At 46.9% G+C, this 27655-nt stretch overlaps 1 protein-coding gene across 2 annotated transcripts; it reads right to left on the bottom strand.

Annotated features, from left to right (window-relative positions):
• Window positions 1-3451: 3451 nt before the first annotated feature.
• Window positions 3452-16264, bottom strand: PCMTD2 (protein-L-isoaspartate (D-aspartate) O-methyltransferase domain containing 2). 2 transcript variants are annotated; one of them, XM_086474525.1, is made up of 6 exons: window positions 16250-16264; window positions 12815-13149; window positions 11421-11523; window positions 9496-9667; window positions 8408-8531; window positions 3452-6831 (listed from the first exon to the last, which is right to left on the bottom strand). In XM_086474525.1, the coding sequence occupies exons 2-6, from the start codon at window positions 13119-13121 to the stop codon at window positions 6449-6451; spliced, it is 1089 nt and encodes a 362-aa protein (XP_086330651.1). In that variant the 5' UTR covers window positions 13122-13149; window positions 16250-16264; the 3' UTR covers window positions 3452-6448. The 2 variants fall into 2 exon arrangements, with proteins under 2 accessions (XP_086330651.1, XP_009959946.1); XM_009961644.2 differs by lacking the exon at window positions 16250-16264 and having other exon boundaries at window positions 8408-8450; window positions 12815-13148.
• Window positions 16265-27655: the final 11391 nt, after the last annotated feature.

The raw sequence follows: 27655 nt of genomic DNA on the forward strand, positions 1-27655 counted from the left end.
GGTGTTTGCTGGAGTCTATTTGCCTCAATTCTGAACTGCAGGGAGCTGACAAAAAAAAAGTTTCCCAGCCCCGAGGTCCAGGAGGAGGGGACTCATCAGCATGTGTTTGCAATTAAATTAAGGCAGTTTGACAGTCCAACCGCCCACCCTCTCTGCCATTATGTACATCATTGAAGATCAGACTGTTCCCACCCCTCTTTAATTGTGGTGCTGAAATACAAACTCTTAATTTTGATTTATTTTCGCCTTGTTTCTTCTCGTGAACAGCAAGTTAACTCCTCACCTTCTCCCCAGGCACTTGTCTGACAGTATTCAGAATGTACCTTCATGGACAGTGACCAAAACCCGACCCTGTGCCTCCAGGGCTGAGCCAGGATGCAGATGGCGCAGGGTCAAGGGTTTTTTATGTCAGAATTGTTGCCTTAGCACACTTTCTGCAAACCAAGGACAGCATCTTATCTAACAGCCTGTCAAATGTATCACAGGCCCTAAGACTTTTCGGATAGAGGCCGTCTCTTATTCCGTGCAGTTACAAATTCCAGCAAAAATACATTTTCAACCACTGATGGGAGCACGGAATGCTACAGAGAAGTGATTTTAAAAGGGAGACCACTAACAGAGATAAATAACCTGCAAATAAAGACAAAAGACCCTGATCGTGTGCATTCTGTAAAGTTTCTTATGCACAGTAAAAGCTGATTCATTTCAAAGACCTTCTAGCCAGTCTAATTTCTTTCTACAAGGATGTCATTTGGAAAAATGTCAGGATTCCGGAGAAATTGAAAGGCAATTGAGGGGTGAAGAGGGAAAGAAACAATGAAATCAACTGGGTTTGAACCGTCGGAAGTGCAGACCTCAGTTTGTTTCTCCCACTGGATGGTAAAATTGAGATGCAAAAGGGAGGAGTGGTTTCCAGTCGAATTAATCACTTTTCACAGTTCTAAAAAAGTTCAGAGTGAAAACAGCTTGTCTTTAGGTTTTAGGTTATTACTACACAAGATCCTAAATGCGTGGGTTTAGCGTGAGCGTGAGGCATTAACCCTCACTGGGATATAAAGGTACTTGAGGAATTCCAGACCTCACCTGGAAGCCCAAACAAAAGCCTCCCATCAACCTGCACCTCTGCTTTATACTGTAAACTACAACCGAATTAACGTGACACAACAGCACTGACCCTCCCCGGTTCTCTTCTCCCTTCAGATTCTTGAGCATTTGGGGAGAGACTGTTGGGTTTTGGGGGTTCACTTACAAATTCCATCTCATGGATAGTAAAAGCTGTATTTTTTCCCAGCTATAAAAGGGCGTTATAGTGCAGATTTTCTGCCTCTAGCCCTCGGGCAATCTGCTGTTTGTCTGCCCTGACATCACCGTGAGATCTAAGCAAGTTCACCCAACTCCTCCCCTGCTCCCCTCCCCGGACCCAACTCATGGTTTTGAGCAGAGTGTCCTCTAGCGGCCACCCGACCCTTTCTCATGGAAATGGGCTGTGAAAGGTAAAATTACCTGCTCCAGCCTTTACAGACCAACCGGCAGCTGAGAGCCGCTGGCTCCGGGTGAATGACAGCCTCGCTCCAGTCCGAGCAGCGCGTTAGAAGTTCGTCCTTCGTGTGCAGCAGAAAAGACAACGCAGGTTATGTCAAAGCCTTCAAGGCTCAAGTCTTACGTTCTTCCAGCCTGACTGCTCCCCGTATCATCTCTTTCCAAAACACACTGAGCTCTGTTCGGACAGGGTAACGCAGCTCCTTAGGAGCTGCTCTGTATTTTCTAGGAAAATAAACAAAAAGGCTCTCTTTCAAACTATGCTTCAGCGCTTCGGCAAGTCACCAACACCTTCCCCGGCTCATCTGGCCACTCCACAAATCCAAGGCTTTTTGCCTTCTGCCTCTGACGCCATCTCGGTGCATAAACTCTGAGCTCTAAACCAACCAGCTGCAAAACGCCGCAACCCTTCCAGGTTTATCTGTACTGCCCACAGGCGAGCTGGGCTGGGCACCAGTCCTGTTTCTATACGTACTGTCTTTGGAATCCGATTTCAGCGCCTCGCTGGGCGGCGGGGGGGCAGTTTCTGGAAGGATCGATGAGGCGTTGCCTGCTGCCTCGTGGGAATGGGATCTTTGGCCCAGTCAGCAGATTTAAAAGCGGCCATACCGCAGCATTTGAGTGCAAAAAAGGCAACTTCTGCGAACTACACGTTTACTTAGAAGCGGATCTTCACGTGAACTTGAAACATGCTTCTACCTTGCTTATCTCTCCCCTTCGTGACAGATGAGCTGTTGGTGAGACGTTACGAAGCGCTGGCGATGACAGCTCCCTTACTCTTGCGTTAATTTATCTTATTTTCCACCAACGTGACAAATTGTTTAAAAAGGAGGGTGCAGCTCTGAACAAGAGACAAAAGTTAACTCCTAAGCCACAGGAATGAAAGTGAAATGCTCGTGTCCCCTGCTTAAGCATTTCCAGCCTCCGCTGGACAGACATTTTTACACTGGTGGAATACAAGGAAGTGTGGTTTTGGTTTTCACACATGGGGGTTTTTCCCCCCCTCACCCTTCATTTTGTTTTTAACTACCACTGCTGCCCCAGGAGAAAGATTTGATGGGAGTAGATGCCCTGAGGAGCTCCTCACTACTTCACAGGGAACTGTGATGTTTCGCATTTTACTACCAACACTATCTGACAAATTTAATTTACTCGATACCATTTGTATGACACGTCCATAGCTGTCCAAAGCAGAAGAGGATTTTTTTCCAGCATCACCTGAAGGAAAACACCAACACTGAACTAGCCCCATATGTTATAGCTGGTAAAAGAACATCTAGGATACACACGGATGACAGGAAGAAACACAGACTACAGGTAATAATCCTGTGGACTGAAGGTCCACAGACACATTTAATGAGCAACAGCTGCATTTGCTACTATGACCAGTTTCCCATTACAGCTGAAGCCAAAATATTACTCTCAATATTAGTGAAAGGGAAGCCTTGAACACCAGCTCTTAAAAATCTGCATGAATTAAGCACTGAAACAGAGCACAGGAGACAGGAGGGGAGCTGCAGTTCAGAATGCATTAAACTCCTGATGTGTTTGGTTTAGGCAATTCCTTGAGGTACAGAGATGAACTAAATGATCTCTTGGTATCTGTTGTCTACAGGTCTAAGAGCCAGGGAAGGGAACTCACTTTCCAACCATTCTGATGTATTACATCTAGGTCAGTTCTCTGTGTGGGCTAATTCCAAAATACATCTTGCACAACTCCATTACATAAAGGTTTAGAAATCAGCTTGGCAGGTTTCTTTTGCGGGATTATATTCTGAGGAGTCCATCTAAAATATGCGCCTGCACCACATTACTAAGTGCTTTTCCTAGTGCTCCAGTGACTTAACCTTCAATTAGGGAAATAAGTACTTATCTACAAAGTATTCTAATCACAACAGGATGCAAAGCCATGTTAAGAAGGCTAAAAAGTACTGAATTTATTGATACAGAAACACTTATTAATAAAGTTTAAACTGCATTAACACTTTTGCATGCCTCAGGCCAATTTAACTCTAGTTTCTACAGACAGATTTTTCACCTTACACAGTAATGATTAAAGCAGCTCGAAGTTCATTTCGTTTTTTGCAAATTTACTGCAGTATGAAACCTAAAACGAGTCACATACAATTGAAGACTGCTCAGAACACAAAAGGAAACAAAGCAGGTAAAACTCCTAGACAGCTTACAGACCATACAAAAACAGTTATGCTACAACCACTCTATTAGAAATGCATACAAAACTACAGTGCAAGTGCTTGTGCACAGGGAAAAGGTATTTACAGCTCCCCTTCATTTACAGGCTATAAGCAATGCTATCTCACAATTATATTACACATAAAATTTCTACTATGTCTTTGTTTGGATCTCCAGTTTTTTGGACAAGGGGACAATTTGACAACCTAGAACATAAATTTCCTGTATATATATTTATTTATTCAGCCTTATCCAGGAAAAATAGCTGTATTTTATGCATCTTATAGAAAGCTACAAAAATCTAGCAAATGTAATAAAAAAAGGCAAATCTGGTGAAAAAACCTCATAAAGTATCTTTGACAACTGGGGGTGGGATGGCAATGAAATCAAACAGGGATAAATCAAAGATAATTCTCCCTCAACTGGTCAGCTTTAACAGAATCTCAGCAAGGCTTACTAATACAAACCTGAAGTTTGAAGTAATTTTTAAAGCAACTTCTTTAAAAGAAGTTTTTTAACTGATCAACTGAATGATGACCTGGCAGCCAAAAGCAGGAGGCACCCTCTGCTGCGTAGGGGTATGGAAACTGTGCCGCAATACACGAAGGCACATACCTGGTATGACAGCCATTAAGCAGAAATGCCTAACACACACAGAGGCAACAGCCTTTGGGGAAGCACAGAGAAATATTACATGTAGGTTCTATTAAGCCTCTATTTACCACCATATTCGGGATTTTCATTTGTAGAAAGAAATTCACTGCAGTCGCCAGAATTACAAGATGGGAACTTGCACATTTACAGGAAACCATCAGCTCCGTGGCCACAAAACTGCCCCATGTATTAAAAAAAAAAAAGAAAAATCCGAGGGACCAAGATAGCTTGGGGGGACCATTTAAACCAAAAGTGGAGACTTCAGAAACCAGAGTCAAAACTGCGTTATGTGCCAGTGGGCGGCACGGCACCCTACTATCAGCTGATATTCTCAAAAATAACAAAACGCCCATGAAGCAAGGAAGAAGGCTCCATCTCGGGCTCAGGCGTACACAAGTTATCCGTTTGTTTTCAAAGCCACACAGAACTTCAAAACACTATTTACCATTAAGTTGCGCAACTCAGTACCATTAACCGAAAACCCAGCGTATTTTTGGCAAGATGATCTTCATTCATTCCTCCTCAGAAAATGAGGAGACAGCACAAAAAGAAAAGATACCAAAGTGATACGAACTTAAGTGCTTCTGATGGGGCAATGCCTTAACACAGCTTCACTACCCACTGACAGGGGGGGTTTCACACCCACCCCCAGCTTTAGGAGTATTTCACATCCGTACAAGCTCAAGTTTCTTTCCAGCCTTTACCAGTTTAGGCAAATTTTTCAAACAGGCTGAACCAAGTAAACTTCTTCTGAACACGGTATCTCCTTCCATCACCGTTACAGGAAGACTTGTGAATAAAAATTAAAGAGTTCACATCCACAGAACTGCAAAGTCCTTCTGCATAAGCCTGTTAAAACACCTACTTAACTATTGCAGGAATAAAATAACCTACCACGTCAATCAACTTCACTCCACCTACCGGACATGGACCGTGTGTGTGCGAGTCGTATTCCAGCCACCCTGCAGGGTGCACACACACACACGAACACCTAAGAACCGCATCGGTTTGGCCTTCTAGATGTTTCCAGGTTCTACATGTCCTCTACAAAACTACATTGGGCTGATTGTCCAGGACACAAACCACTGCGGCGAGCGCTCTGCACTTCACTCCGTTCAGCCCAGCAGACGCAAGCTCTCTCACACAGCAGCAAAATCGAGAGATTCTGCTTGCACTCAGAGTTCACAAACTCACTGCTCCACATCTCCTCTCTACCCTCCTCCCCATTCAGAATTACTCTGTAAACATTTCCAGGGACAACAGGCACAACCCTGACTACCCTAGCATCTTGTCAAAGCTGATCAGCTTTGCAATTCTTCACTTGCCCCATCACTCAAAAAAAAGAACAAAAAACCTTTTTGCATCTCTTCAGACTAAGTCACTACAACAGGTGTTTCCCATAAGAAAACCAATATTCTGTAAAACATTCCCACCTTCTACTGAAAAATCATAGAAAGCTTATAAGCAAAACTGAGACCAACCAAAGGGGAGCTGATGCTTTCCTTCTCATTCAAAACCTGGATGCCACAAGGGTAACGCCAAACATTCTTTCATTTCTGTGAAAGTTGTGCTTTTTGAGATTACTGGAAGAAACGAGATTTGCCAGGTCAGTTTTTACTAATAATCTTCATCCTCCATTAAACACACACCACGTGTAAACACATGGCAGGTTTAGTGGGAGAGAGCACAGACAGCAAAGGTCTTTGGGGAACTGCTTAAGAATATTTAAAAACTGCAATTCGGTAGAGCAGCCATGAGATTTTTAGAGTACCTCCGTGCAGTTAGTTTCAGGAAATGAAATCCTCCTTTCCATAAGCAGCTGAGCGTTTCACCAACTTGCTTCCTAAGGAATCCCTGCTGTAGGATAAAACTATAGCACACAACTGAGAAGAAAGAAGAAAACTCAAAAAAGCTACCATGTTTAAGTATACAGCAGCCACATTCCCCAGCTAGCCTACTGCCTCGGGTGGTCACATTAGCAGGCAAGCAAGTGGTATACATTTGTCAAGCCCTAAGTGGTACTTTATTTCCTGCCTACTTCCCACTTTCTAGAAGAAGGAAATTACTTTTCCCTGTAATAAAGCAGGTAATATTTCAAGGGATCAGGCAAAGGCAGGCTCAAGACCTTTTCTCTCAAAAAGTTTACAGGGGGATCTGGCTTGAGTTCAGAGGGTTTAGTTTCTTCCTCTTCTCGTCTCTCCTCCTCGACATCCTCACTGTTGTTGTTATCATCGGATGGGTTGGAGATACGACTAGCGAAGACCTCTTTGTCCAAGAAAACAATAGTTTCCATGCGACGGCGACGCACGCGTCTTCGTTTAAATCTTGGGGGGTTCTTCAGCCCGTTTCCGTTTTTGCTCATTGTTTCTTGATGTATAATTTTTTTAATGGTTCCTCGGATGGCTATGCGAGCCAGATCCTGGAGGCTGCGGACAGCCACTGGGGCTAAAACGAAATGAAAACCATGAACAGATATGGAGAAACTCCCCTCAAGAGTACTCATAGGAAAAGTTGTATTTGCTCAAATCAAACCAGGCCACTTGAATTCCCTGCTGTGACCACAAAAACAGCTCTATTCAACTCCTGTCAACTCAGATAAACCATATTGGAAGTTTCCAAACAAAATTTAATTATGCATTTCTCTCATTAACCGAAGAAAAAGAATGGGATGAAAGAAGAGTTTCATATTTTGATGTCAAATCCTCACAATTATTTTAAGATACACATGTCTTAGAGTATAAGAATGCAGACTTAGTGACTGAAACCATGACTGTTTAATAACTTAGAAAAAGATATTTTCCTACCATAGATAACTAGACCTGAAGATAATTTATTTAACTCTTCCATAAAACTATTTTTCTATTGTGAAGTTACTTCAGCTTTGCCAAGTTCCTCACTTCTAAAACACGAGTACTATTTATGCTCTTCAAAAACTGCTTCAGACTTAGTGGGTGAAGACAGGCTGGAAACCACTTGGTAAAAGTAATTATAGAAGCATACAATAAGTTATTGTATTAAAATACTTCCCACATTAATGGTTTGTAAGACTGTTCTGTCTTCTGCACTTATTTGCTGTCAGCCCATAAATGCACAACGTAACTCATGCAGCATAAAGAAAAAAAATGTATTGATGCACACATCCATGTACCAAAATGATTTAAAATTGAAACAGAAAAAGCCCCGTCTCTACGGACAAGCAGCATTGCTGTGACCTGAATGAAGGAACCTGCAAAAAAAACCCATTATATGTAATATATATGCAGGTCTCACTACAAAGCCACTGTACAAAGCACGCTGAAATAGGCACTTAATGGACTTTACAGCACTCTGTGACTGCTTACTGAGCTGCTTTTTGTCACGCAAAGACACCTTTCCAGAATAAGAACAAAGCCTGACTAATCTCTTTATGGAAGTATCTCTGTCTTCATGGGTTCTTAAGAGGCCTCTCTACACTGAAGTCTTAATCTAAAGATTGAGGCCACTGTGTACGGCCTGCATTTCAAACACCTCACCAAGCACTGCACAACTTCCACCCCTGAAGCATTCCAGGTTCAGGATAATTCCGAATTGCTGGGCAGCAAGAGCCTCTGAGTAGATACAGTGTTTGTTCACAGGTACTGCTTGTGTATTTTCCACCACCATGGCACAGCACCCGAGAACCACGACAGTACGTACGTAACTCAGGATCGAAACAGACGTCTGCACGTGCAAAACCAATGACCAACCATCGACCAACCATCCCACAAAGCTCCCACAAAGCTCAGGTACAATTTCACAAGAAATCATTTGCATTTAGAATCTCTTTTACGCAATTGTGATTCTTGCACCACGCCTCCGCTGAGACCCTCAAAGACAGGCTGGGATCCAACACCAGACTTAGCCAACTGTTCCAAAGAGGAAGCAGTTGGAGTAATTTTCCTTGAAAGGATCCATAGGGCTGTTACAGCCAAGGAAGCAAGGTGCAGCTTACAGCCAAATAGCAGCAGAAACCTCCCCCACGCTCAAGAATGTCTGTACTCACGCAAGTGAACAAGCCTTGATTTTCCTGAATCCGCGTGGTTAGGCTGAATCAAAGGAGCAAAAGAAACAGCAAGAATCTTCTTGGTCTCCCAGGCAGAAGGACCAGTGCGAGTTATCTTAGTCAACTAAACCAAAACAAGGAGATTATTGTCCATTGTGTGAACTACAGTAAGATTTTTGAACAAAAAAAAAAATGAACAAACGACTTTTCTGCCTGGACAAGTGGTTAAAGTACTAGAAGCCACCACAGTAAAGGTTAGGTAATAAGGAGAAACACTGGTGGTTTTCTGAGCAAACTGAAAACTCCTTTCAGGATTAGCCCCGAGTAGCTTCATCTCTTGCAACAGCGTACGGGCACTGGCAGTTTGGGTCGCCCTGCTTTCCCAGAGCTCCCAGTCCTGAACCAGAACAGCTTTGTCTGACCCTGGAGCAAACACGTCAGTCACTGATGAACACCCACTCTCGAAGGAAGTCTGCACTTCGCTGGATTTCTGTTCCAGCTCCGATCTCTTACACTAACTCACCGCACAGCATCTTGCCGGGAAGAAACTCTGAGCTCTGCTCATCTCAACTACCCTGCGAGGGGTAAAGCTCAGACACTCACGCCTCAGCCCCTCGAGTCCATTCAGACAACACACCTTGACACCAAAAACATGATCTGAATTACGATCTTGAGCTCCCACACGGGGCAGTTACCCGCCTTTTACTAAAAAGAATCCATTAACACTCGTAAATAGGGACAACTCACACGCTCTTTCATAAGCCAGCTAGGGTGTAAAATTCTGTATTTTGCCATGAAGTACAACACTAGAGTACCTAACGAACACAGCCTTGCTGCTGCTTCTGCAGCATGAAAGTAAAATTCCAATTAACAACAGAATGGAGTATGTGAAAGATTGGTAGAATTAGGATTTTGTTAAATATCAGGAAGCAGGCAGAGCTGCATTTCCACGCACAGTGGAAACTGCTGCACTTAATGCTTTCTTCAATCTGCTACAAGAAGGGCAAACTAAAGGAAGAGCTATAGGCTAAATCGAGATCAGAATTAAGAATGACTGAAAGAGAAACGTGGGTAGAAAGGCACTCAACCTTCTCTTCTAGAGGCATGACAAGAATTCCCCCAACTTTCAGCAGGTTCTTCATGTAGTCTTCATGTTCCTTCTGTACTCCAGCACCACAGTAAACGCGGTCATACTGCGTGCAGTCCGGAGAAATCTCTAAGCAATTGCCGGTAACAAAAGATGGCTCGCAAAATTCAAACCTGAAAACCAAGAAGATGTGTATCATACCAAAACATTACAATTATTTCCATGATTCTGAAAGAATGAAAAATAATTGGAAAAACCAGTTCTGTGGGATTTCTGCTCCGAAGCCCACGTATTTTAGGCATTATCAGGACAGACCAGAGTGAGAAATCTCAAAGCCACCGAACAATGAGGTGAGAATTCGTAGGTGAAAATCTCCAAGGGCTAAGGATGCAGAATTTCATACTTGAGTTGCATACAACTCTTCAGAACGAGGTATTTTCAGTCACCTGATGCTGAGTCAGTTATAATACGCAAATATAAATATTAGACCTGCAATTCCAAATGTTAAGGTCTTTTAAGGACTGCAGCAGGGTGGGGTTTTCTGCATTTTCAAAAGCTTTTAAATGTTTTTCAGATGTCGTGAAGAACTACCACCCCACGCTCAGAAATACACTTTGCTGAAGCCAATGGAAGCTTTGCCATCAGCTTCTGAAGAGCTGTGCTTTCACCCCTCATAAAAAGAGGGTGATATATTTTACCTATAGCATTTCTGATTCAGTTTAGAAGAAAAATGAATGACTCTACAATGCTTCTTACACGCTCCAAAACTACACGAGCTTTAAGCCCCACATTTAAGGGGCTTCATTTTGATAGAAGTCATACAACACATCCACTCTTCTGCTGGTACCTTGAGAGGCAGCCCTATATGGCATCTATTTATTCCTAAACACTTCCTGAAGCTTTTTGCTTTTGCAAAGCGTGCTAGACATTCAGAGCAGCCAGCTCACAGTCCCTGCACGCGGTGTTCTAACTGCATAACCCAGCAGACGCTTCTCTCAGCAATGCCAACTTTCCAGTCATGTTGATTCCTGAATTCAGCTCACTTTTGCTCCATAGCTGTATTTTTCTGGAGAGAGAAAAAAAGTCTTCCTTAAAACACCTATTCAAACAATGGCAATGCAACTGAAAAAAACCCCCCGTCATCGATGTGCAAGCACCGTCCACGCTGAAAACTCTGTCTGCTGCCAACATCAAGGAAACACAGCCCTGTGCTGAGCAGCTTTCCAGTACAGCAGTAACAGCACAAGGCTGAGCAGTTTAAATGCCAGCACGTAACGACTTTAATTTTCTTCCTCCCACGAGAGGAGGACTATCAGGTATCCAGAGATGTTTTACTTCCCTGTTTGAGCAAACTGTGAGACGGATCCAAAAATATGACAGCTACAACTTTTATTGCTGAGGTTACTATTGGCAATGGTTATCTCGCTGGAAAGTTATTACTTGTGACAGCAGCAAAATGGAAGTTCTAAGGAAGAACATAAATCAAATCCCAAGCAGTTTTAGTACCAACTTAATCATCATAAAGCTACCTTCTTAGTTTAAAACACCGTTTTTCTTCTTCTCAGATAAAACACCATAGGAATGGGTTAATAATCTTCTGATAACCACGCACCCTCTCAGGTCACCAACACAACTACCACTGTTATTTGCAAGTTTCAAATTGTTACCCACAAGGGCATTTTGAAAGAAGTAACCTTCAGCTTCCTCTAAGCTCTGCAACACTGCTACTAAAAACACTGCAAAAAAGTTCTGAAACTCCCCCACAACACACACCAGCTTCGAAGGTCACACACTGCAGCTCAGCAAGCCTAAGCAGCCCGAATCCTCAGATTACCTGGAATCCAGAGCTGCCACATGGGAGCAAGAACTGCCGTGACTAAACCCAAATGCAGAAAATTAATCCAAAGAGGCTCTGCACATTCTTACTTGTCAAAGCTGTCACTTGTTTTAATGAAGAAGTCCAATTTCTGCTTCGCGTATTCGATCACATCGGAATGAAGCTCCACACCGTGGTTAACACCGAAGGGACCTGCAAGGGCAGAACACGAGGGTAACGGTAACAGGCACCACCACAAAATCCAGCAGGATTGAGCACAGCTTTGGTTACTTTCTGTAGCAGATCGCTCCTCAAGTGTCAGACAGTCAGCACTTGGGCAGGGTCGGCCAGCTTAGCACTACAATGGGAATTGCAACCCTATACCTGCAATTTCTGGCAGCAAACGAGGGCGTTTTGCACAATTGATTTTGAATCATTTGCTCTTAACTAGGCAGGAAATTCTTCTGTAGGAGCAAAACACGGATACTATTGCTGTAAAACCGACCACCTCGAAAAGATTCCAACGCAGAACAAAAGCCTGCATGTTTTAATAAATCTGTCAAAAAAAAATCTTTATGTTCTTGTTATACCCCCTTGTTGATATGCTAAAAATCTCAAAGGAATCAGGAACAGTCACCACACATTGTACCTCAATTAGCAGCAAAAATAAATTGGAAAATGCAGAAGTAGTGCTTTTTATTCAGAACAGACTTGGTAACTTCTCCAAAAACTCCAAAGAATTCAAAAGCACTGGCACCCTAGGTGATCTCAACAAACCTAACAGAAAACCACAAAAGGAGACAGGAGCAAGGCTCTAACCTGATAACAAACAAACATTTCAGCAGTTAAAATACTCTTCACCACCCCCCCCCCCAAGAGGCAAACGTGTACCCTACAGTCATTTGCTATCTATCCTGGCAGCACAGCGGCTGCCTGAAATAATTTAGGGCAAATTGCAGTTGTGTAATCGCACTTTGATGCTTCGCTTTGTGCCTCCTGTTGCTGTGGTCAGAAGTCAGGTCTGATGCACTAATTGCTTTCCAGAGACTGTTCCCACCTGTATGTTGGCAAGAGCTGAAATTGGAGCCCAAACATGTTACAGTCTGGATGGGACAGTGTAAAAACAAACAAGGCACAGGAGCGGCTGCACCCAGAGGTTTCTGTGGAAATGCTCGAACCTCGTTTAAACACAGCACTCCTGCTCCCGAGCCGGGTTCTTGCTCAAGGGACAACAAACCCAAGTTTGCACCCAGTCCTGCAGGAATCTACTACAGCCACGTGCTGTCACCTGTTCTGAACTGCCACAGGAATCGGGATCCCACCCAGCTCCAGGGAGAAGGTTGCAAGAATCCTGATAAATTGGCCAGCTGGATTAACGCATTCTTTATTTTCCTAGCTACCTTTTATAGTTCCATCACTTGAGGAATGCTTCATTCCCAACTTCAAAACCTTTTCTTTTTTTTAATCTAACATAAACAGTGAACATGCTTGAAAAGGTATTTACCCAAGATGAGTCCAACCATAGAGCTCAGATAACCAGTGCCGCTGCCCAGATTCAAAAACGACAGCCCTGGCTGCAGATCCAAAGCTTCCATCACCTCTGAGTAAATGCACGGTGCTGAGAGATGAATATTTCCATGCTTCCACGCCAAGTCCTTGTAGGCATTGTCTTTGAACTCCTCCAGGTAGTAATCTGCTCGATCGATGGCTCGGAACGCCTGTTCTACCAGCTCTGTCCGGATGTATTGTGCCTCCTTCAGGTTATCAATTAATTCATCATTATCTTCTCCTGCGCTCACTGCGCCTCCCATCTTCAGCAGTTTTCTATAAGCACTAAAACTAGAAGATTAATAAAGGAACGTCAGGTATAGAGCACGCACTGAACATTAAATCACGCTGCCGTACACGAAGCGCTTCGAGAGGTGCACGAAGGACCACAAGCACCACAAAAACATCACGACCAGCGCCACCCCCCCCCCCCCATTCGAACAACGGAAACCACAACGCAGCAGATCTGGCACCTGGTACCTGACACTAGTGGGGAAAATCACAATACACAATTTAAAAGGGCAGTGCCCGTCTTCAAACACTACCAACCTTTTACCAGCACGTCAGCTTTTCCATTGAACCCTTTTATATAAAGGATTTTTCTAGCTCCTATGCTTATAGGTCATTTTTCATTGTAAAGCCAACCAACGGGGCAAGTCTGGCTTGCCTGTCAGAGCTCTCGCCACGTGCAGACTTTCCATCTCAAATAGTACCAAGGGGAAATTAAGAGACTAAAGACACAGGCAGCAAGAAAAATCTAAAGTTACGTTTTCTTTGATGCTGATGTCACAGAGGTTAAAAAACCTCTGACCTGGAGTCCAAGCTGGCTGACTTTAGCAAGTGTCCTTCCACACAGCTCATCCTTAGAGCCTGAGCCACCACTAGGAAAGCACTTAACCATACAGACAGCAACTGCAGAGAGAATTTCCACTGAAGCTTGGGGAGTTTCTTAGGTCCTCTGAAGTCCTAGATGAGCTAACCCTCAATTTGGAAGCTCTTCTGTGACACAGATGTATGAATTACAAACGCTTCTGACTTCAGCGATGTGATCACCTCCAGCAACCTGCTGTGGGGCCCAGCAAGCACCTTCCCTGGCTGGGCATTACCCTGAGCACGGCTGGACGCTTCAGGCAGTGAAACATCTATCGGTGTCAAAGGAAAAGGTACAGAGGGAGAACAATGTAGAAGAACTTTTCACTGAAAATTCATCTAGCTTGTCTTCCCTTTGCATACCTTAAAAAAAAAAAATCCTTTTCAGAAAACACAACATGATTTTTTTTTAAAATGCATTTATTTACAATGCTTTTCTCTGCTCACAACCACCACCACAGAAGCAGCAGGTTTAAGAGTTCATTCCTGGAATCAGAAGATCCACCTACAGTTAAATTCTTGGGGTTTATTTGTTACATCCAGCGAGAGCAAATTACATACTTTCAGAGGAAACAAAGAAAAGCTTGAGGAGCCTAAGGAAATTTGACAGTTACTCAAATAACACACCACCCTGATTACCTGTGGAGACACACAAAATAGGACACACTCAGGCAGGGAGTTCAAGCCAGTTTTTAATACATTCATTTCTCAAACACATCAATCCAGTTCCAGACCCTTAATAAAACTTAAAAAAGCCACCTCTCTCCTTTCCATAGTTACTCCTTCAATTTTGCTACAAAAAATGACTGTATTTTATTACTTCACAGTGGAAACACACCGAGTTGAAGGCTTAAGTGGGTTCATCAGCCAATCTCTTTTTTTTTTTTCTTCCCTCCTTACATACACATCAACTCGTTGCATCTGCACATACAGGGTTGCCTACATCTTCGGTCAATGTGCTTTATACAACATTCTGCACTGAAACACCCCTCAGGGTGTTGATTCCCTTGGCTTTCTTTTGTATATTTTGTTCTTACACTTGCTTATTTCTTCCACTTAAGCTCTTTTTGCTGTTTAAAAAAAAAATAAATCTAGATTTTTAGATTTAAAGCCTGAATAAAAAGTTGTGCCTTTAACAGTGCTCCACTTTGGATCCCCAACAAATTCCTTCTGACGTACGCAAGCTCCACTGGGACAACTGGTTCGACCTGGTTTTAGCTCAGCTATATGATCAACAACTGGTCTTCCACGTTCTACAACACAGAATACATTTTTCTAATGAGAGCAAGGAATATCCAAGTTGTGACAAGTGTCAGTTACTTCTGGAGTGATCACTTTTACTGGACACTGGCTTACTTCCAATAAAATGCATGTTTTACATGCCGAACGCAGAACTCTGACACACATTCCTTTTCGTATAATTCCACATCTTTGTTTAACCTTGTTTCCCTTCTCCTATTGGAAATGGGAACCAAGACTATGAGTAGGGCTTATTTTTAACAAACTTTTTAAAAGAAGATGCTCTCCCTTCGCAAATAGCCTGCCTGCACTTTTCATGCTTCTAGGTAAAGCACAGACTTCCACAAATTTGAGCGAGGACAAAGCTCACGTGCAAAAATTATCACCACTGATCATAACCTATCACAACAGGGGTATCAAACGAAGCAGCCTTTTAGTGTTGAAGCAGCCCTTCAATTGCACGTTGCCATCTTCCCCTTTAAGAAACACGAAACAGAAAAACAAACAAACAAGTCGGACATGAGAAGCTGCATTCAGACGCCTGAAACAAAACACTGAAGTTAAAGCAACTTCTTCCAAGGCCAACACCACCAGATGCACAGGGGAAGACTCAGAACAATACACAAGGCACAAAAATGCAATTCTTCACCCCAGCAGATTTCCAGGGTAATCCCTGCTCTGACATAATACACTCCAGAAGGAATAACAAAGGTGAGGCTATTTACCAACTAAAAAAACCCCCCAAAACCAGTTACAGTTGGCACAGTTTCAACCCGATCCCTTCTAACCCTCTCAAACCACCAATTCAAAGGCCCCATGCCATACAGCTCAATCGCTACGCGCGCTACGGGGCTGCTGCTGAGGAAAGTGACGGAGATGAGAGTGGAAGGGAGGTCTGGGGAAGCTTGATGCTGATACCCCCCATCACCCCCGCTTTAACGACACCCGGGCGGCCCCGGTCTCCACGCAGCATCGCTGCCTCCAGCCCTGCCCAGAGCCCCGGTGGGGCCGTGTCGGAGCTCAGGCCGCCCTGACGAGGAGGAGATGCTGAGGCGGGGGGAAGAGGCCACGAGAAGGGCCGTGCCCCCGCCGCGGGGCACCCCCAGTGCCGCAGGAAGGCCGCCGGGCAGGGCTGAGGGGGCAGCGCGGCTCCGGCCGCGGCTGAGGTGAAGCGGGGGCGGGGGGAGGTGTTGGGGGGGTGCTGCAGCGGCCCGGTGAGGTCGGGTCGAGCCGGGACCGGCCGCATGTCCAGGGACAGGGTCTCCTCGCCCCCCGGCCGTACCTGAGCGGCGGGTCGGCGCGGCCCAGCCCGGTGCGGCCCGTTCCCCTCCCGGGCCCGGCGGCTCGGCCGTCCCGCCGCGCTCCGCAGCTGTAAACACTGCCCAGCTGAGCGCCGGCCGCGCCACTGCGCACGCGTGGCGCGCACCACCGCCGCGGGGAAAGGGGGGGGGGGGGGGGGGGGGGGGGAGTGGGAAGGGAGCATACCACTGCTGCCCGGCGGGGGGCGCTGTCTGGGCTGTACCATGTAGGGGGAGGGGGGGGGGGTGAAGGTTGTACCACTGCGGGGCGGGGGGGGCAGCGGTGGCTCCCCGAGGGGAGAGGCGGCGAGGCCGGGCCCGTCCCGGTACCGGGACAACTGGGGGGCTCCGGTCCCCATCATAGCAGGAGCTCGTCCTTCCCTGGCAGCACTGTGGCCTGAATACAGCCTGGGCCCGTATATGGGAGCTGCTTATAGGACTTACTTATGGGGCTTAGCGTAGGGCCTATGTGTGGGGCCTACCTACAGTGCTACAGACCAGGCCTTAATACAAACCACAGCACACAACACACCGGGCCTACGGGGTCAGAGCTAAATACAGACCGGCCCTAAGTACAAACTAGGTGTAAATACAGGCTACATCGACAGGCTGGGCCTGTAGGGAAGGCTGACATAGGGACCGAAGCTACAGACTGGGGCTAAATACCAAAAAAAACAAGCGACAGGACGAGAAGAAAATGGCCTCAAGTTGCGCCAGGGGAGGTTTAGGACATGAGGAAAAATTTCTTTGCTGAAAGAACGGTCAGACATTGGAACAGGCTGCCCAGGGAAGTGGTGGAGTCATCGTCCCTGGAGGTGTTAGAAAAACGTGTAGATATGGCACTTCAGGACACGGTTTAGTGGGCACGGTGGGATTAGGGCAACAATTGGACTTGATGATCTTAGAGGTCTTTTCCAACCTAACGATTATTTGATTCTATAAATGCAAACGGAGCCCAGCAGACCAGCCTTAAATATGGCCTGGGCCAGCAGCACAGGGGTATTGGCCAGGTGTAAATACAGACCAGGGCTAAATACAGACTGGGCCGACAGCCTGCACCCACAGATCCAGCCTAAATATGGACCAGGACTAAATACAGGCTAGGACTCTTCTTTCCCCATTTGTCCCATTGCACAGCTCCTGGGAACATCTCTCCATCCCAGTGTGGCTGCCTTCCCCATACCCCCTACCCTGCCCTAATTTCTGGCTCTCAGCATGGGGTTGCATTTCCACAGCCTTCAGCTTTCCTTCAGCTCAGCACCCTGTTCTCCCAGTTCTCCCAGTCCTCATCCCCGGCAGGACACCTCCGCAGCCATCCCCGCTGTGACAGCACGTTGCCTCGGCTTCGCGAGGGATCGGGGCTTCCCAGGCTGCGGGAGTGGACGCACGGAGCAGCTCGGCAGTGGGAGCTGGCGAGGAGCTGGGGAGATGCCAGTCTCCAGCTGGCACACACGCTGTAGCTGAACCTCCTGTGTGAAACGTGGCCAACACCAGATGTTCTGATATCGTTAGTCAGGCTTGGGAAAAAAATCATGGGAACTTAGAAAAAAAACATTACTCTGGGAGCTAATTAATATTCTTCATTTTGAGCCTATGAACACCCAACTTGGGTCACATGCTTGGATTTTTTAGTATTCTTTTTCTGCGACCCTAAATGCCAGATATAAATTTGCTGAGAAGAAAAGAAGTGAAATGCGTATTCACCCAACTCCAGGGTCTGGGGCTTGAAGGAAACATGGAATGTTGAGAGACTGCCGCAATATCTGACTTGCCATTCATGCAGGGGAGGGATCCCTGCCCCCTGACGTGATCTGGCTGAGTGTTAAGCACCTAATTTAGGTTTTACTCGCTCAGTGTAACTGCCATGGCAGGGCCTGACAGGACACGGGGGAAAGGTGCTCCTGTCACCCATCTCAGACTGAGAGAAATTGTCCTCTAAAAGTGCGTGTCTGCCTTCATCTCTAAGCGCTGGCTGAGGCTGCACGGTCTGTGTGACCCCTAAGACTGCCGATCAGACAGAATTGTCTGGACTGGCCTTAGAGCTACGACTTGGTGCTACATATGGCCACAAAATGAGGAGGAATAACCACACCTAGAGAAGAAGCTTCCTGATTTCAGTTGTTTGGATCTGCAGTGTGAAAAAAGGAATAGCTGTCCTCCCAGACACAACAGGCCCGCAGTGGGAAAAAAAAAAAAAAAAAAAAGAGAATTACCCTGGTAAATGGGACTCAAATAGGAGAAAGTGAATCAGCATCCAAGATGTATTTATGCTTTAAGGTGATTATCTCAGCTCCCTTCATTAACATGATAACAGCAGACTCTGCAAACAGGCACGGGGTAATACTGTAGATGTCTGCACTTTCATTTCGCAGAAGGCAGCTGCCTGGCGGAATGGGATTATTTGTGGAGAGCCAGCGCTGAAACTCCTCCTTGCTGATTCAACCCAAACGGGATGTGGTGATTGCGCTTGCCTCATCTTGTTGGGTACGGAAAGCACTCGAGCATAATGGCAACGCAGTTGAAATCTGCGAGTGCAGAGCAGACAAACTCCTTACACGTGGGATTGCAGGGCTTCCGTTCAGCATCTGCTGCCCGTGCCACTAGAGCCGCTTGAAAAATAGCAGTTGGTTTAATTTTGCACAAAAATTGTTGAAATAAAAGCTGGGTAAAAGCCATTCCCCGTTATTGCTAGAGCAGCTGTGCTCGAGGCAGCGAGCTTGCAGCAGCGGGGGTAGAGGGGAGCGCCGCTCTGCCTCCTGGCAAGCTGTTAGGGAGGCAGAGAGGAGCGTTCGGTGGCAGCAGCTGCTCTTGCAGCAAGTCCTCAAGAAGACCAGAAAGAGCCTGAGGAGTGGTTTAGGGATTCCCAAATCCCCTGAGCCCTCCCAGGTGTATTCACGATTCCTTCCACCCTTTCACTGCCCCGGTCGATGAGACTTGCAGCCCCTCCTTTTCCAAACAGGAATTAGCCAGGAGGAGCACGCAGGGAAGACCCTTGCCCACTGCAAGTCCCCACCTCGCTGCCAGAGGGCACAGCCCCGGTAGGGAATAGCTGAAGGGAGACGGTCACCCCCAAGGGACAGGTTATTTTCTGCACCTCTCACGCACGTCTCTGCAGCCCGTGGCCCAGATCGTGCGCTAACACAAGACTCGTGCCAGGCTGTGCCCAGGCAGGCACAGTTCCGCTGCTCCTTGGGCTCCCCCCCAGCTTCCCACAGGCACCCGCTGGTTCTGCTCCCCTGGGAGCTTTTTCCCCCCCTCTGGCTTCTTTGAAAACGTAGTTATTGCTGAAAACACCTCCGCTGAAGTCGTAGCACCAGGCCCCAGCTCTGGAGGAAACCAAAAAGTTGGCTGATGATATTGCAAAAATACCCACGGTTAGAAAAACGGAACGGTTGGGTATTTCGTGGGTCTGCGGTTGCTGATTTGTGCTGCTGCTTTCCCTGCCCTTTGAAAAGCCCTTCCTTTCATCCTCACAGCTCACCTGGGGCTTTGTCACCCGTCAGTTCGAGTCGGTGACAGATTAGTGACTTAACTCCTGCGTCTGCGTGTCCACAAACGCGAGTGGGCAGCTGCCCCCGGCTTGAGGAGCCCCAGCAGCCTCTGAGAGTGGAAAAAAAGCAGAGTGGGATTGGGGAAGCGGGGCCTGGTGGCACTGGTTAAATCCCAGCATCGCTACATTTCTCAGCCGTGTACCACAAGGTGTCTCCAGCGGTACAGGCATTGCTGCGGGGTTTGGAGGTTGCACCTCAGCGTCTTCTCCCGGGCTGGGGCACGGCAGGGACCCTCGCAGCTGCAAGCGAGATCCCTGTCCCTGCTCTCAGCAACCCCCAGCTCTACAGTCTAACCAGTAAGAATCAGGTCTCCATCCTTCGTTAGCTGAGATGCTTAATTGCTGAGAGCAAGCCATTTTCATGAGGGCGAGCTGAAGCCAAGATTTTTCTTGCTTTTTCTTGCTTTTCCTTCTTTCCCTGCATTTTACAGTTTCCTTCTTCCATTTGTTTTTAAGCCAATTTCCTTTAGAAACATTTTTAAAACGCCAGTCAGCATGGATTAATTTCCGCAGTCCATCTTGGTGATGGTCAGTTACAATGGGATGGTTTTATTTATTGAAAGAGCAAATAGTAAACATGCATTTTAGCGCCCAAGGCAGGGCCTGGCAGGCTGAGCTGGTGCGCTCGGGCAGCCTGAGCTGCAGCCGTGCAGTGCCCGGGGCTGTTTAACCAACAGGGTGACCTGTGGGTGACAGGACGACTCCCATAAATGAAGAGCTGGGGGAGCATTAAATCATCGGGTTATAGTGTCACCGTTTTCTTTTTTATTACCATTTTGCAAAATATGCTCCTTTGCGTTTTCTGGTCAGTTTGGCACTATACCACCTTCAGGAGCATATACTATAGATGCATATATGTAAATTCATGCAGACATCTGCATTTACACTAGTATTACTATTAACTCACTGACAGCAAATCCCTTGAGATCCTGCTGCCCATGCAAAGGGTGTCTGTGTGTGTGTATGTGTGTGTGTGTGTGTCTCCTCAAGCCATGCACTTGCCTCACCTCAGCAAAGGGCTTTGAGTGATTGCTGAAGCAAGAGGAAGAACATATGTCTTGATTTCCACCGTATTGCACTGTGCATAACCACTGCCACTTGGAAAAAAAAAAAACAAACACATAAAGACCTGGATTCATCTCACTTAACTGCATCGGCACGAGAAGGCAGTCAAGAGATGGTGCAGCCTGGCCGAGAGGGGGAGAAATTGTCACCAGAGGTCCCTGCTGTTGGGGACATACAGCAGTGAAGTGCTTCATCTCTTCTCGGTACGGCCAGGAGCACCAGTGAGCCCTGTTCAGTGTCCTGTCTCACCTACCCATCTCCTGGCCCATCTGCCATGGTGTAGGAGAGGGTTGCCAAATAAAAATCTCGAAAATCAAGCTGTTCATATTTGTGGGGGAAGGAAATGATTCCTGCATCTTACAAGTGATTCAAGGATTAAATAAAACCAATGGATTTGATGAATTCATAAGTAATAAAAATACAAAAAGACGGCAGCCATATCACATTTCCCTGCCCCTGCTTTGCCTTTGGCTGTCCTACGTGTCCTACCTGCAGACTCGCCTCTTGGGCTGCGCCAGCCACAACATTTGTCCATCTCCCCTTAAAAACCACCGGGGCTCAGCTGTCCTGCTCAGAAGGCCTTCCCAAAACCTCCCTCCTCCAGCCATAAGAAAACATCTTCAGATTTCCGATGGAAATTTATTCCTGGCCAAGATGTGCCTTATTTGATCTCCCACCCGTATTATCCTCTAACTTAAATCATTCCTCCCACCCTGAATGTATTTATGAAGAGTAATCATATCCCCTCTTAACCTTTGTTTTTCTAGGCTAAACAAGCCAAGCTCTTTTAATCTCCTCTCCTAAGATAGGTTCTCTGTTCTGCTAATCACCCTGCCAGTCCTTCCCCGCACCTGTTCAAGGATAAATTCATCTTTTCGTTTTCCAAAGAGAGGTCCCAGAACCACACACAATATCCCACACGAGGCTGTACCAACAGCGGTACCAATATTTCTCTGCCTCCAAAGAAATGGTTTGTTGCGTGAGCCTTTTGGCACAGCAAATGGAAAGTAGATACAAATCCACAAACCAGTAACCATAACACCACCTTACTCGAGGAGATCGCTGCTTTACTCGGAAGGGCATTCTGCTCCTTCGCATTTGTGGGTCCCAGGCCTTAATCAGTGGTTTTCCTTATTTCATTTACCCTGGATAAACATCAGGACCTTGTGTTAAAGGAGGCACCGAGGGAAGTCTTGTCTGTGTTTCACTCAGCTTTTGCTCTGGCAAAACTCTCTTTGAAATCACGGCTGAGGGTTTGAACTACGAAGATGCAGAGTCAAATGATGAAAAGCATTTTGCATTCGTCTCTTCTCTTTTCAAAATGATTTTCCAGTTTTACTTGGGGTTTAATTAAATTTCTGTGACCCAGGCAGGGAGTTCAGCCTTTCTTGATTAATGCTCTTTTAGGTGGCTCTGATAAGAATTTAGCATCAACAATTGAGCTAACAAGCCCCAGCGAACAGTTTATAGCAGGAGACTAATTCTATTAACGCTTTGCAGAGTCAGGACTCCACTTTGAGCTTGCAGTCGAGAGGAGGGATGGGGAAGAGGGAGCAAATGTAAAATTTGGCAGCTAAATCACCAAGATTCAGCTTCTTTGTGGACAGAGCTCGTCTGGAAACTGTTTTAGCTGACAACATCAGAATTTCACCTGTTCTTTTTTTTTTTTTTCCTCATGGCTGATGCTCTGCACTTTCTTGGCTCATTGTGATAACGGCTGGGAATACAGAGTGGAACTGAATGGTGGCGTTGATAAGAGAAATGAAAGGGTAATGCGATGGCATGGTGCTGGGGTAAGGCCTCTGCAGTTAGCCCTGCCTGTGCTGCATGTGTACCGGAGTACAGGATGGTCAGGACAAAGATGCTTGTGCTGACGGTTGCAAATCAGTCTGTTGTGAGGGGAAGACTGAGGTTAGCGCTCTGCAGAAATGTTTCTGTTACTTTGTGATGACAACAGAAGTATCTCGCAGGTCTGCCGTGCCGTTCAGCACTGAAGAAGCCCATCTGATTCACAAGCATTTTTTCTCTCTCCCTCTCCTCCCCACCCTGCTTTAAGTACCACTGAAATCTCGCTCTGTCTGTGCTAAAACAGAGCCTGATGTCATTGACCCATAGTGCAAAGGCTTGGCCAAGACACCACAGCTGATCCACCTGTACAGAGCTTCTCGTCTCCAGTAGCTGGAGACCCAGCTTCGTACTTGTCTGCTTTGAGCTGCCCACAACCCTCACACAAGCCTCTCTGTTGTGGGAGCCTGCAGAACCCAGAGTATTTTTTCAGGGATGTTGTTTTCCTTTCTCTTCTAGGCAGTCATCGAGGATCATTTGAGCCAACCAGATTACCTGGAAATCACCTGAAAACAAGGCTACTTGGTGCTTTCCGGGTTGGTAGCCCAACTACAGTTAAACCACACGGTGCAAGGTAAAAATCGGGGTCCATCACTGCATGACCTGCAGTCGCTTATCATTGCTTCTTGTGTTAACAGAGAGCACAGACGCCTTTCTCCATCGCTGGCCACCGTGCCTCCTGTCGACCTCTCTTACTTCCTCCAGGCACCCTCTTAGGGCTCTCACTCATTTCTGCTTTTCCTGGTCTCTGTGTCTCTGCTGCCCTCCGAGGCTTTAGGAGGACCAGGGATGCCCATGGCCAAAGAGGCTCTTCCAAGGCTGGCGGCTGAGCGAGGATTATGGGCTCTGTAGGGGAGCGGTGGCTCCTTTGGGTCAGAGCTCTCCAGGACTCGTCCAGCACCCTTCAGTGCTTTCCAAGCTGTTTCTCCAGCCCTCTTCAAGAACAGGGATGGGCACTGAGTGCTGCTGGAGCTGGTCCCCCCCGCCAAGGGAGGCTGCAGCTGGGTGCTGCCCGGCAGGGCTGGGTGGCTGCGCCCCGATAGTCATCCGTGCTGTGCTGTGTGTCCTGTGCTCACAGGACGTGTCCGTTTTTATTTTATTTATTTTACCAAGCAGGCTAAAGATTCAATTAAATTATTTAGGCAATTTGATTTCTGCTGTCAGTGTGGTCGTCGGGGAGGATTAGCAGTGTCTCAGCTCCTCATCAGCAGGAGCTGGTGGGGATACACACGTCCCACATCACACACTACCTCCTGCTCAAACCCTGCCCCCTGTGTACTTCATTCAGGTGACAGCTCTGGGCTGTCCCTGGATGAAACCGATGACAAAATATGCCAGGGGTACGCAGGCACCCTCCCTCACGACTTTTGCTGCAGTGTCCCTGCAAATTGTGGCTGTCAGCGGGGAAGCACGCTCATCAGGGGTCTCCATCCATAATCCCTATGAAGAAGATGTATATATCTAAGTCCTGCATGCTCCCCAATATCAGATCACAGCAGGGGCTGAACTAATACCCATGTTCCCTCTCCTGAAAATGTGAAGACCCACTGAGAAATCACAGACAAGGGAGGCTCTCACAACGCTCCCGACCACTCAGGACAAGAGGCAGCCAAAGCATCGGTCCCCGAAGGCACCTGCCCTCGCCATGCTGCTGGGGCCGGGCTCGCCGTGGGAGCCACGTTGTGAGCAAGCAACGAGCGCCGACAAAGATCCTCCTGCCTTCATCTCTACAGCTGTTGAAAATGTCCCTGCGCACAAAGGGCAGCGTCCTCATTAAATTTCGTGGAGGGTTGCCATGTGGCCAGCAGAAATTTGGTTTTGTTTTATTTCGGTAAGCGGCACGGTAATATATTCAACACCTCAGAACGTAATGGGGTGACAGATGGGAGCTGGGCTCTGGCTTTCATGGGAAAGGCTCTTCTCAGCAGGGAGGCAGTAAGTTTCCCACCTAATCTTCTGTAACCTTCAGTGCTAACAACTGTAAGAAGCAAAGCAATGGGTAGTTATTAAATTAATGACTTCATCCCCAAGCCGATAATAAATATTTTACAGTTTTATCTCTCCACCCTGTAGACTGCTCTAGACAGACTAGACTGTTTATTAATCTAGCTTCTGGATTTATGTTATTTAATTGCTAAACAGCCTCAGCATGGTTGGGCTGGATTATTAAATGTTGAGGCCTGAGAAGGAGTCTTCTGGCAAATGGCAGAACCTGAGGAGATGATCCTTGATCTTGGTCTTGATGAGCTTCGGGCCAAAACCAGCTCCTGTGCAGTGCTCAGGCGAGGTTAGACCCTGTCTGAGTCCAAACCATCTGGCCATTGCCTCATGCTCAGTTTGACAGACTCTGGGATTTGTTGTAAGGAAGAGGCAAGGAAAAGTTTTGGCATATCCCGGCTTCAGTAAGGGCGTGCTGGAGATAACTGCGGCCACAGTGCTGTGGGATCAGACATCGTATCTTGGCGTGGACCGGTCCAGCCCTTTGTGCTAGTCCTGAAGCTCAGGCAGAGCATATATCCTTGCTCTGTCCCTCTGTGGCTCATGTTTCTTCAGATCATCACAGATAGTCACTGACGTTCAAACAAAAGAGCGTTGCAGTTACATAAATGAATGTAATGGTTGTTATACTTCCTTGTTGACAGTGTCGAAAATGTCTTTAAATCTGATACTGCCGTTTTTACAACAATTGGTGATTTATTCATCCCACTGAAAGACAGGGATGAATGGATCTGGAATAACGAGAGCTATTTGTCTGAAGAATGCATCATGCCTCAATCCCACGAGCCCTTCTGTAAAGTGGAAGGTTGTTTGAGGATATATCTTCTCATAAAAGTGTAGGAGAAGTGAGTGTGTTAACAAGGGCAGGCCAGAGCCTTTAATCCAGCCAACCTGTGCCCAACGCTGGTTGGGAGGGATGCAGTTTCCAGACGGAGGCTGCTCTGTTGGCTCCAGTGTCATCTTCAGCCCATCCAATTGCTCCCCAGCCTCAGCATCATCTTCCCAAGGCCCAGGGGGGGTGAATTCGAGGCCAAACAGCTTCTCTGAAGAGCAAAGTTTCCTTCTCTCCCCAGTAACCTGACAGAGAACGAGGCAACCCCTTCCTGACCACCCAGCTGTGAGTTTTTCAGGACCTCTCAGTTGTGGGAGCTGGGTGAGATGGACCGAGCCTTGAGGCTTCACCCAGAGGAACTCTGAGGCAGGGGGAACAAAAATCGGGAAAAATGCAGGAGGCTGGGAAAGAAACCCCTTTCTATGCACACGCAAAAGCCATCGCTGGAGCTCGTGGCTCTCTGGGAGAAGCTCGGTAAATGTTGACAGGTGGAAGGTACCACTTGAACAGAAGAATGGAGGACTGGGTCGTTAGCAGTTTTTAACAATGAACAGTGGTATCAGTGAGGCCAAATGATGCTCCCGTTGGTCAATGCTTTATAGACATGTTTAGAAACAACCATATGCTGACAAATATTTTTTCCCTTGCATCCTTGAAGCAAGAGACCCGCTCTCCTCTGCCGTTCAGCTCTCAGCCTGTGCACGTTGGAGGAGGCCTAAGAGCTCTCCTAAGCACACCTATAAACTGACAGTGTGCCATCTTAAACCTCTTCAATTCCCTTCCCTGCGATAAAGGACGCCAGTTCAGAGAAGATAACATCTCACAGTGATGGCTCCCAAAGCTGCAATTTAGCACAAATCTAACCGCTCTATTATGCAGCACAGCCAATTCGTTAAGAAAGGACAAGCGAGCATGTCTATTAGCTCTATCATCATAATCAAATATTGGCACAAGGAAGCGCTCGGCAGTGCGAAGTCTAGCGAAACCCCCCATAAAACAATTACGTGCCCTTCAGAAAAGCAACGTTTCGACCAGGTTGGGTGAACCATTGCACGAGTGTCCCTGGTTTTCTCCATTGAAGGTGTGCAGCCCTTTGCAGAGGTGACAAAACCCCATCAGCTCTAAGCTGTGTCCAGCAAAGCCAGCCCTGGAAACCCACCAGCGTGAAGCAAGAACATCTACTGCAGCCTCTCCGGGAGGGACCTCCTCTCATCCACCATTCCCATGAGCCTGTCCTAAGCCTCTGGCAGTTGTCCTGCCCCAGGACAGCCTGCAGACATGCAATGAAGAGGGAAGAAACTTCCAATGAACGCCCATGGCCGTGCACATGCTTGGTGAAAGGTCTTAAGGAATCTTCTTTCTACCTGAAGCTTTGCTCCAAATTTTTCTGGCTACAATTCTTACCCTTTTGGCTCCATTTTACTCTGCCTCTCACCCGTGGGTCTTTGCGGCACGACCACCATGGCCTTAACCCAGCAGCACTTGTGCCCCTGCATGGGGACGCTCAGGAGACCTCAGCTCAGTTAATCAGAGAATTGAAGGCCTTGACGATGGGCCTGCCTGCAATTCCCATTCGACCCAACTCGCTCAGCTCCAAATGGCCTTAATATGATTTACCTTATTTCAGCTTGGAAGCTACAGCTACAGCAAAGCAAAACTGAATTTCGGCAGCTTCTGAAATGACGTCTCCGACGCAGAGACTGATGAGAAATTCTCTTCATTGCCACAGCTTCAAAACGTAAACTCTTTTGCCAGTGAAAAAGCTCTGTTCTTCCAGGAAAGTAGTCTGTGAATATCGCAGCCAGGCGGATACAAGTGAGGAAATCTTGTTGAGAAAACCAGCCATCTCCAAGCACTGTAAGCTAAACCTCAGATCGATTTGTCAAGGCTTTTTTTGTAAATCCAGGAGGGGAAACCATCCACCTCTGTGTCCCGTCCCGGGGCTGGCATCTCCCGCACCGCTCCCGATGGCGTCTCCTCTGCTCACACACCACTTGCGGGAGCAGAAAGCTGTGAAATCCTGGGGATGCTGAGTGGTGGGGTGCAGGGTGTGACCCCCGCCCGGAGGAATGCTGCCTGCAGCCCTCCTGCCCTGGGGAA

Source organism: Leptosomus discolor, chromosome 17 (assembly GCF_034619465.1).
Source record: "Leptosomus discolor isolate bLepDis1 chromosome 17, bLepDis1.hap2, whole genome shotgun sequence".
Taxonomy (NCBI): Eukaryota; Metazoa; Chordata; class Aves; order Leptosomiformes; family Leptosomidae; genus Leptosomus; species Leptosomus discolor.

Coding starts and splice junctions, on each gene's coding strand:
- PCMTD2 (XM_086474525.1), bottom strand. CDS start 13,121: ATGGGAGGCGCAGTGAGCGCAGGAGAAGATAATGATGAATTAATTGAT. Junction 11,524..12,814: donor TATGGTTGGACTCATCTTGG/GTAAATACCTTT, acceptor CTGCCCTTGCAG/GTCCCTTCGGTGTTAACCAC. Junction 9,668..11,420: donor ACAAGTGACAGCTTTGACAA/GTAAGAATGTGC, acceptor CTTGGTTTTCAG/GTTTGAATTTTGCGAGCCAT.